General features: G+C 37.8%; 1 protein-coding gene across 1 annotated transcript in view; it reads right to left on the bottom strand.

Moving 5' to 3' along the window:
• The window catches only part of LOC123253442 (collagen alpha-1(XX) chain-like), a 78400-nt gene extending 67924 nt beyond the window's left edge, over positions 1-10476 (bottom strand). Inside the window, exon 1 of the mRNA XM_044682636.1 lies at positions 10395-10476. Within this exon, the coding sequence (XP_044538571.1) occupies positions 10395-10476 (82 nt within the window). The remainder of the gene's footprint in view (positions 1-10394) is intronic.
• Positions 10477-11117: the final 641 nt, after the last annotated feature.

Genomic DNA, 11117 nt, shown 5'->3' on the forward strand with positions numbered 1-11117 from the left:
AGTACCCAGGCTTGAGGAAGCTGCACAGTGATGAGATTAGAAGTCTTAGCTTATCCAAGGAAGAGTATCTTGTTCGTTGGGAGTTGAAACCAGATAGAATGAGCAATCATTTGATTACATATGTATGATTTATGTATTTAATCTTTATCTTCTATTCAAGTATAAATTCTAAGACAGAAGAGTGGTAAGGGCTAGGCAATCAGGGTTAAGTGACTTGCCCAAGGTCATATGATTCCAGTCCTGGGGCTCTATCCACTGTGCTACCTAGCTGCTTCTGTATGCTATATATATTTCAATATAATTGAAAGAATTTTCAATTTCAAAAGTGGAACTGAATTTTTCATTTTTATTCCAAAAATGAATTTTCCAAAATGGAAAATTTCAATATAATCAACAGAATTTTTAGTGAAGATGATATAATGTGGAAGAATTATATTAAACTCTACTGAAGGAGCTTGATAAATATCAGAACAAACACAAGTGCTAGTTTAAAAATTGAAACTTTATAAAATTTGAATATTGAATGCTTCATAAACAATGGTGTATTTAAAGAAATATGACTGAAAGGGGTAGCTAGGTGGATTTGTAGATAGAGCCCCAGACCTGAATATGGGAGGTCTTGTGTTCAATTCTGGCCTCAGATATTCCCTAGTTGTCTGACCCGAACAGGTCTCTTACCCCACCCCCCCAATTACCTGACCCTTACCATTCTTCTGACTTGGAACCAATACTTAGTATTGATTCTAAGAGATAAGGAAAGGTTTTAAAAAAAAAGAAATATGATTAAAGATCTATTTTTAAGGGAAATACACCTATGATTTCACTGGTATGTAGAACTCCCAAAGAGAAAATGCTTTTTACTAATGCAAATGAATATTTCCTTTAAAACTTGGATAGTATGTAGTCAAAATCAGGAGGGAAACAACAAATTGGGAAAAAACCTTTATAACGAAAAACTCGGACAGGGGTCTAATTACTCAAATTTACAAGGAGTTAAAGCAATTGTATAAAAAATCAAGCCATTCCCCAATTGATAAATGGGCAAGAGACATGAATAGGCAATTTTCAGGTAAAGAAATCCAAAGTATCAATAAGTACATCAGAAAGTGTTCCAAATCTCTAATAATTAGAGAAATGCAAATCAAAACAACTCTGAGGTATCACCTCACACCCAGCAGATTGGCTAAAATGAAAGAAGGGGAGAGTAATGAATGTTGGAGGGGATGTGACAAAATTGAGACATTAATGCATTGCTGGTGGAGTTGTGAATTGATCCAGCCATTCTGGCTGGCAATTTGGAATCATGCTCAAGGGGCTATAAAAGAATGCCTGCCCTTTGATCCAGCCATACCATTGCTGGGTTTGTACCCCAAAGAGATCATAGATAAACAGACTTGTACGAAAATATTTATAGCTGCGCTTTTTGTGGTGGCAACAAACTGGAAAAGGAGGGTATGTCCTTCAATTGGGGAATGGCTGAACAAACTGTGGTATATGCTGGTGATGGAATACTATTGTGCTAAAAGGAATAACAAACTGGAGAAGTTCCAGGAGAACTGGAGAGACCTCCAGGAACTGATGCAGAGCGAAAGGAGCAGAGCCAGAAGAACATTGTACACAGAGACTGATATACTGTGGTAAAAGAGAATGTAATGGACTTCTGTACCAGCAACAATGCAATGACCCAGGACAGCTCTGAGGGATTTATGGTAAAGAAAACTACCCACATTCAGAGGAAGGACTGCAGTAGAGGAAACACATAAGAAAAGCAACTGCTTGAACGTATGGGTCGGGGTGGACATGATTGGGGATGTGGACTCGAAATTACCACACCAATGCAACTACCAACGATTTGGAAATTGGTCTTGATCAAGGACACATGACAAAACCAGTGGAAATGTGCATTGGCCATGGGTGGGGGGAGTGCAGGGGGTGAAGGGGAAAGTAGGAGCATGAATCAGGTAACCATGTTAAAAATGATTATTAATAAATGTTTAAAAAAATTTACATTAAAAAAAACTTGGATAGTATGCTGAAACAAGCTTTTAAGACAGAAAATGTTAGGTTTGGGCTATGAGCGAATAAAGGGTTCTATAGTTTGTCAAATTAAGTGATACTGTATATTGCTTGCAATATTCTGTTAGCATTAAGTAGATTTTTCTAGTCTAAGTATTATAAAGACAAAATAATTTTCTAGATTAGTAGTTAAAAGAAAAGTAACAACATCATCAAAGACATCATGGTTCAAGAAACTTTGGACTGAAAAACAAGTACAATCATCACACTAATAATATGATTGTGCTTATTTTTTGTTATAAATGTGAGCATTATAAATTAATTATCAATAAATTATAGCTATGTAGATTATCATTTTAATTATATGTTGAAAACTTGTTATAAACATTATAATAAATTCTTAATTTTATTTGAGTAAAATAGTATCTAAGAAAATTATTTTTGAAATTTCTTTTATTAAAAGATAGAGCTTGACAATTTTTGAAGGAGGTCCAAAAGCAAGGCGCTGCTCTGAAATGTTTAGAAACCATAAATCTCAGGGTGGGGAAATAGCTCTTCTCTCAGAAGCTCTATGGGTGTGCAGGGGAGGGGTGGCATCAGATGGAGGTAGGATAGAGACTCACCCTTACTATCACAGACCCCCAGGCAGAAGAAGCAGGCAGACTCACACAGAAAATGACCCACAAAGCAACATATAAATCCATAACTACATCGATGGTTGGAAATGGCCCTTGAATGTGAGAGATGAAATGGGAAACCTGGGGTATGGACATCCTGAGGGGCACCACTTCCAGTTGCTGGAGTAAATTTCCCCCCAAGGGAGCGCGTTCAGGCCAGCTGCAGAGAAGCTCCAAGCCTGGCAGAGCATGAAGAATTACTTATGACAGGAAGAGCTGAGACAGCAGCTGGCTGTTTGTCCTAGTCCTGGGGCCCTCAGGCAGACCACAGATGTGGATTTTCTAGCACGGGCACATAGATACAACACAGAGGCAAGAAAATGCTGATGAAAGCATCAAGGTGCAACAGAAGAGGTGAGGTGGGAAAAGAACTGGCTTTGTACTCAGTAGACCTGGTTTTGAATCCCACCTCTGAATATTTATTATCTAGGTGGTGTGTTTTAGACCTCAATTTCCTTATTTATAATATGAAAGGATTGGGGGACAGCTAGATGGCTTAGTGGATGGAGTGCCAGGCCTGGAGATAGAAGGCCCTGGGTTCAAATCTGGCCTTAGTCACCTCTCAGCTGTGTGACCCTGGACAAGTCACTTAACCCCTATTGTCTAATTCATATAGCTCTTCTGTCTTGTAACCAATATATAGTCTTGATTCTAAGACAGAAGGTAAGGGTTTAAAAAAATGAAAGGATTAGCCTAGAATATTTTAAAGAACACGTAACTTTAGAGCTTACTTACAGTTCTCTTTCTAATCAATCAAGCTTTCTCTCAGGCCCACTTTAAGGACAGGTACAATGCCCTGCACATAGTAGGTACTAAAAAAAAAAGTCTGTTGAATTAAGTTCTTTTAAGCCACCATAGAAATCTCCATTATCTCTCTGCATTAATAAGGATGAGGGCATGGGAGGAGAAAAATGACTGACAATATAGATTAACAAATAGCCCTACAAGGGACATGAAAAGGCAATTTTCAGATAAAGAAATAAAAACTATCAACAAACACATGAGAAAGTGTTCTAAATCTCTAATATTAGAGAAATGCAAATCAAAACAACTCTGAGGTACCACCTCACACCTAGAAGATTGGCTAAAATGACAACAGGGGAGAGTAATGAATGTTGGAGGGGATGTGGCAAAATTGGGACATTAATGCATTGCTGGTGGAGTTGTGAATTGATCCAACCATTTTGGATGGCAATTTGGAACTATGTCCAAAGGGCTTTAAAAGACTATCTGCCTTTTGATCCAGCCATAGCATTGCTGGATTATACTCCAAAGAGATAATAAGGAAAAAGAATTGTACAAACATATTTATAGCCACGCTCTTTGTGGTGGCAAAAAAAATGGAAAATGAGGGAATGTCCTTTGATTGGGGAATGGCTGAACAAATTGTGATATATGCTGGTGATGGAATACTATTGTGCTCAAAGGAATAAAGAACTGGAATGACCTCCAGAAATTGATGCAGAGTGAAAGGAGCAGAGCCAGAAGAACATTGTACACAGAGACTGATACAATGTGGTACAATCGAACATAACGGACTTCTGTACTAGCAGCAATGCAAGGATCCAGAGCAAGGCTGAGGGACTTATGAGAAAGAAAACTAGCCACATTCAGAGGAAGAACTGTGGGAGGAGAAACACAGAGGAAAAACAACTGCTTGAACACATGGGCTGATGGGGACATTATTCAGGATGAAGACGCTAAATGATATCTCTAGTCCAACTATCAATAATATGGTATTAGGTCTTAATCAATGATTCATGTAACAACCCAGGGGAATTGTGCATTGGCTAAGAGGGGAGGGGGTTTGAGGGAGAGGGAAAGAACATGAAGCATGTAACTAGGCAAAAAAATTCAAATTTTAAATTTAAATTTAAAAAATAGCCCTAAATCAAACTCCTTTTGGTCTGAGTTCATGGAGTAATGAAAGAGTGCAAGAGAATGGAAATTTGCCTCCAATTCTCTCTGACTGACATTGTAAAATGTCATCTACCTATAATTCTCTACTCTGACTTCTTACAACATCCTAATGTGGAAAATTTGCTCAAAGGCAATTCCCTTCCTCCATTTCCATGATCAATCAAGCAATAAGTATTTAAGGGCCTACTATGAGCCAGGAACTGTGCTAGATGCTAAAAATGGAGGCATCTGTGACATCAATTAGCTCCCCTTATTAGGGGAGAGAATATTCACAGAAAGAAGCTTACACAGAATAAAATTTACCCAAAATAAATCCAAGGAAGTTTGGGAAGGGAGAACACTAGTCATTTGGAAAATCAGGAAAGGCTTCATGTAGAAAGTCTTAGTTTGGAAGGAAGTAAAGAACAGATGGTGGGGAATGACAGCTAGGTGGTCCAGTGGATAGAGTGTCAGGTCTGGATTCAGGAAGATCCATCTCCCTAAGTTTAAATCTGGCCTCAGAAACTTACTAGCTGTGTGACCCTGAGAAAGTTGCTTAACACTCTTTGCCTCAGTTTCCTCATCTGTAAAATGAGCTGCAGAAGAAAATGGCAAACCACTCCAGTATCTTTGCCAAGAAAAGCCCTAAATGGGATCATAAATAGTCAAACAGGACTGATGTGATTAAACAGCAACAAAGGGTGAGAGTATTGAACTGGTAGATATAAGGTCTGAGTAACATTACACAAGTCACTTAACTGCTGTGGACCTTAGTTTTCTCTAACCTGTACAGGGTAAAACCTTTAAACCTGAACAGGGACTGGGTGTTCTCTTAAATTCTCTTACATCCACCCCAGCTCTTAATCTCCACCATCTTATCCTTATCAATGCTCAAACTGTTCAATGCTTTGCTCAAATTGTTGCTCTAGTTTATTTTTTTCCTTTGCCCTAGATTTACTTAAATTCTACTCATCCTTTAAAGCCCAACTCAAGACCCACTTTCCTTGCTCTATTCCAACCCCCCACAGAAAACCCCTTCTCTTAGTCCTAGAGCATTTTCAGTCAGCACTATGTGATTGAACACTTAGTTATAAACATTAGTACTTTGATGGATCCATTAGCTTATCAGTGTTGGCACTCCCTCCACCAGGGAATATCATCGCCCATCTATAACTTCTCTTCCAGCGTGCCTCTTATCTATGTCCTTGCCATGAATTGCCATAGAGAATTACACAACAAGGTGGGGGCCTTTCAATATTCCATGGTTACCACTGTGGCTGACAAAATAAAACATAAAACAACCACTTAGTAATATGCTATCCAAATGCATTTTCTAATTGTTTCTGAATATCATCTCCCTAGTTAGATTTTGAACTCCCTGGGGACAAAGGATATTAGTCCTCTTGAATATCCTATGGGCCAACCATAGGATTTAGCATATAATATAACCTCAGTGAATAGTTATTTATTATAATTTCCTTCCTAGAATAGAGTGAAAATAATATAGGATTTAAAATGAGAGGAATCTTTGCTCTATTTTTAACAATTTGGGGATAGTCAGTTAATATTTCTAATAATCTATTTTTTCTAATTACATGAAATTTTTTTAATATTTGTTTTTTATTTTTAATTTCAAATTTTCTTCCTCTGTCTACTTCCTCCTCCCTGAGATGGCAAGCAATTTTATATAGATTATACATGTGCAGACATACAAAACATTATTTCCATGTTAGTCAATCATCTAATATTTCAAAGCCTTAGTTTCCTCATCAGTTAAATTAAATCATACTAGATGAACTCAAAAATTACTTCCAATTCTAAGTCTTATGATCTTTTGAACTTCCATTGCCTGGAAAGTGAAAAAGATAAGCATATAATGTGAAGGGAAGAGAACTATCTCATAGTTGGAAATTTATTAGGTATGGGTAAAGGTTAATTCTTAAATAAAGAATAGAGGATAAAAAAAGATAAAATAGATCATTTTGATTATGTGAAATTGAAATGTTTTACACAAACAAAATTAATTCATCTAAAATAAGAAGGCAAGCAATTGACTGGGAAGAAAAATCTTTGAGTCAAAAATATTTGTTAGAGGTTCTAGATCCAAGATATATATACTACTGACAGAAATGTATAAATCCAAAAGTCACCTCCCAACAAGGAAGTGGTAGAAGTATATAAACTAACAGTTTTCAAAATAAAAATTGCAAAGTATTAATAATTTTAGTCACTAATCAGAAGAGAAATACAAATCAAAACACCTTAGGCTTTACTTTATAGTTGAAAAATTGGTAAAGATGACAGAAAATGGAAATTGTCATTGATGGAGGGGCTGTGGAAAGACAGGCATACTATATTACAGTATAATACATTTTTAGTAGTTGTGTAAATTGTTACAACTATTCTGGAAAGAAATTAGGAATTATTCAAATAAAGTAACTAAAACATAGCTTTCACTCAGGGATTCCACTGGTAGGGATATATATAAAAAATGTCAATGACTGAAAAAAAGAGTCTTCATATATCATAAAATGCTAATAGCAGCACTTTTGTGGTAGTTAAAACCAGAAAACTAAGCAGATGTCATTGAAAATTACAAACATGGTAAATCAGAAAGATATGGAAAGGCTATATGAACTGAGGCAAAGTGAAATAAATAAGACAAGGAAAATATACACAGACTTCAACAATGTAAATGAAGAAGAACAATCACCAGATTTCAAGTGATGGCTCTTTCAGAAGGGGAAGAAGAGAAAGAGAGGGATAAAGTGGGAAATGTGGGTGATATGAGAACAAGAAATATCAATAAAATCTATTTTTAAAAGAAAATGTGAAGAAATACTCCCTAGATGAATAATTCACAAACAATGAATAATAGACTCCAGATGCAGGGGAGCAAGATGGAATATGAAATCCAAAAGGAAAGCTCATTTTCTTTTCCCACTCCTTGTCCATTCTCCCTATGTAAAATTCAAGGTAAGGTTCAGGTCCTCATGACTGAGTCTTCCTATGAATTTCCATGAACCTAGCATGAATTGGGGAAAACTGCTCTGTGCGGTTCCCGCCTAAGAGAAGAGAGAACAGCAATGCCCAAGACCCTGAATATTCAGGTTCAGGATCTGGCCTCTTGGGGACATTGCCAGTTTTACAGGTCATCCCTGGAAGGGAAAGTTAAGGACATGTCAATATCTTTGTTTTTAGCAGGATAACTATGTTAACCCTTCATTCCAGAACTCCTTGAAGCCTTGTGCTATATGGTTAGCTATTTGGGAAAACAAGGATGAAATTCATTAGCTCCCTAGACTTCTCTGACCCGGGAACAGAGCTGGGCTTCTTCTCACTGCTCTGAAAATAGATATGTAAGGGAGAGAGTACTGAAGAGGAAAGCCATAAGAGGAAGAGAAGCAGGAGAAAGAGACAATGAAGGGATTCACAGCTGAGAACTCTCTCTCCTCAGGATGTGATCTTCTCCCTAGGAGCTCTCAAATTAAAAAGAAAGAATTTCCTCAAAAAAAGAATTTGAGGTGGAGACTTTGAAAGGGCCAGTTGTGTACTCAGGGCACATGGGTCTCATCTCTTTAAAAAGATCTTCTGTTCCTTGCCCCACCCCTATTCCCCAGCCTGGTGACACCATCTAGAAGAGGATCTGGTGTGACCTTCTAGGCTTAGAATCAAAGCCTGCCTCAACCAGAAGCTTGAAAAGGAAATATGGCATAAGGGAAATTTTATTGAACCTCAAATTAGAAAGATTAGATTTGGTTCCCCATTTTTCTACTTTTACAAACTGTGTGATCTTACATAAAGTACTCAACTCTAGGTTTCAATTTCCTTCCCTATAAAATGGGGTTAATGATCCTTTATCATTGCTATGGAAAAACATTATATTTTATTCAATGATTTCTCACTTAGGGATTTCTCTTTACTAAAGAAAAGAGACTAAGTAGAAATGTCATAAAATTGCCATATATAAATGAAATGAAATATTATTTGTGCCATAAAAATATTCAAAGAAACTTGGGGAGACTTGTATGAACTTATGCCAAATGAAATGAGTGGAACCAGAAGGACACTTGAAACAATGATCATAATAATGTAAAGTAGCTTTGAAAGAGTGATCAATTCAGTGACTAATCATGACTTCAGAAGCTTAATGATGAAGCATGCCTCCCATCTCTCATCAGAGAGGTGGTGAAGTAGAGGTGCAGAATGATATATACCCCATCAAACATGGTCGGTGTGTTGACTTATCTTTCTAGCCTATACATATTTGTTACAGAGAGTTTCAGTTTTGGGAGGAGTGGGTAGCAATAAAGATGCAATAATAAGAAAAAAAGGAAGAAGGGAAGAGAGGAGAGGAGGGAGAGAAGAAAAAAATTCCTCAAAGATGTCACAAAAAAGGCAATTTTTACTGATGTGTTAAATTTCACATATATTCTATTAAAAAACAAATTGTACATAATAGAAGCTTGCTATTTCCTATACAATCCTCTTTTTGTACTTATTTGCATATTGAAATATTCATTGCTGTTTAAGTTCACAGCAAAATGTTCAAATCAAATCAGATAAAGATAGTTTCAATTGTATAGCTCTAGCTCCCAAATTGTGCTGCACCTAAGGTCAGGTTTATCACAAATGTTTGATAAATGCAACTTGCATGGGATCAAATTTCCCTCAATATTCTCCTTCTCCTGGGCAATACTATATTCCTCGGTGGTGTTAGTGATTTTAATCATCCTTCCTCATCCTCAGTTTAAATTTCCATTTTGAATCTTGCAGCTGGAAAATCCAATCCTGGCTCTTTGATGTTGGATAAAATTAAACTCTACACCCAATTTAACTAGCACTGTTGTGTAGATTGGGCTGAAGTCAGCAGCCAACCCTAGAGCTGTTCCTAGGCAGACAGACAGATCCCAGGCTTGTGAGCAGGCAGACAAGTTCTGCTCATAAAGCAAACATTATGCATGGATTCATCCATGCGCTGCCTCTGGAGACAACAACTTCAGTGAAAACTCAATTCTCTCATCCCCATTCCAAACGTACTGAAGTGAAGGCTGCCCATGAAAATGAGGCTGTCCTGATTATTTGACATTTATCACAGAATCCAATCCTGGACCTGTATCTACTCCACTGGCCCTGAAAATGTATAGTCAACAGTGTCTCGGATCAGGGTTAGGTCCAACTGAATGTTTTTGCTAATTCCTTACTGAACAGGGTGGCAGGGATGATGATGCAGTAGAAAAAGTACTGAATTTAGAGTCCTAGATCTGAAACTCACCTCTGATACTTATAATATGTGTGACCTTGGACAAGTGATTTTATTCCCCAACTCTGGGTTTTAGCTTTGTCATCTATAAATTGAAGGAGCTAGACTTAAAATACTTCTAAGGTCTCTTCCACATGATTGAGGTAACCCAGAGGCTCAACGTTTTTACCTTCATAATCTAACTCCAGACCAAAAAAAAGCACATCTTCTAAAGCAGAGAAAAAGAATTTGCCTCATTTGGTTTCAAGAGGCAACAATGAGACTGATAGATGGAAATCATAGGAAGACAAATTTTGGCTCAATATGAAGAACTTTTTTAATAGCAAGAGCTAACAGCCATCTATCAGAACTGCTTTGAAATGTGCTGAGCTCCCTGCACCAGAAGTTTTCAAGCAAAGTCTAGACAACCAACTACCTGTCAAAGTGCATAAGCAATTACTTCAAGAGAAGAAAGTTCACCTAGATGCCTTCTAAGGTTCTTTCCAGTACTGAGATTCTATGATTCTAGTATAGTCTGATTCTATGATTCTAATACTTACCTGGGCTGGGTCCTTGTCCATGGATGAGGTCCAACACTGAGGCCCAGACCAACCAGATGCAGATGCACACTTGGGCTGTCATGGCACTCTGGGCCTAGGAAAAGAGACAGGAGAAGATAGCATCTTCTCATCATGTCATCTCTTAACCAAAAATCCCATTCCATATATGTGAAGCCCTCACCTGCAAATTTCATGCCTTGGGGGGGGGGGGGGGGGGGGTTCCCAACCAATGCATCCTTTGTTTGCAGGGGAAGAAATAGGAAAGGAATTTGGTTCCAAAGACTGATCTCTTAGACCAGGGGTTGGCAACCTTTTTGGCCGTGAAAGCCATAAACGCCACATTTTTAAAAATGTAATTTCATGAGAGCCGTACAGTGCTCATAGTGCGTGCTCCCGTAACAGCACCTGAAAAAAAAATTGACTTTCTGGTTCCTGCAGAAAGAGACATATCTGGCCCTCAAAAGAGCCAGATATGGCTCGAGAGCCATACGTTGCCGACCCCTACTCTAGACAGAATGAAAACAATTTCTTTCTTTCTTCTCTTTCCTTTATCCTCCAGTCACTAGCATTTTTGTCTGCCTAACCCGAGGCCAATGCACAGAGAGACAGATAACAAAAGGCCAGCCAGCTATGTGTATGCAATGTCCCATATGGAGCCCTTTCTTTTCCCCTGGGGGAAAATGGTATAAGGGGTGAGTTTTTTAATTGTTAAGCCATCCCATT

This window comes from Gracilinanus agilis, chromosome X, assembly GCF_016433145.1.
Source record: "Gracilinanus agilis isolate LMUSP501 chromosome X, AgileGrace, whole genome shotgun sequence".
NCBI classification, from domain to species: domain Eukaryota; kingdom Metazoa; phylum Chordata; class Mammalia; order Didelphimorphia; family Didelphidae; genus Gracilinanus; species Gracilinanus agilis.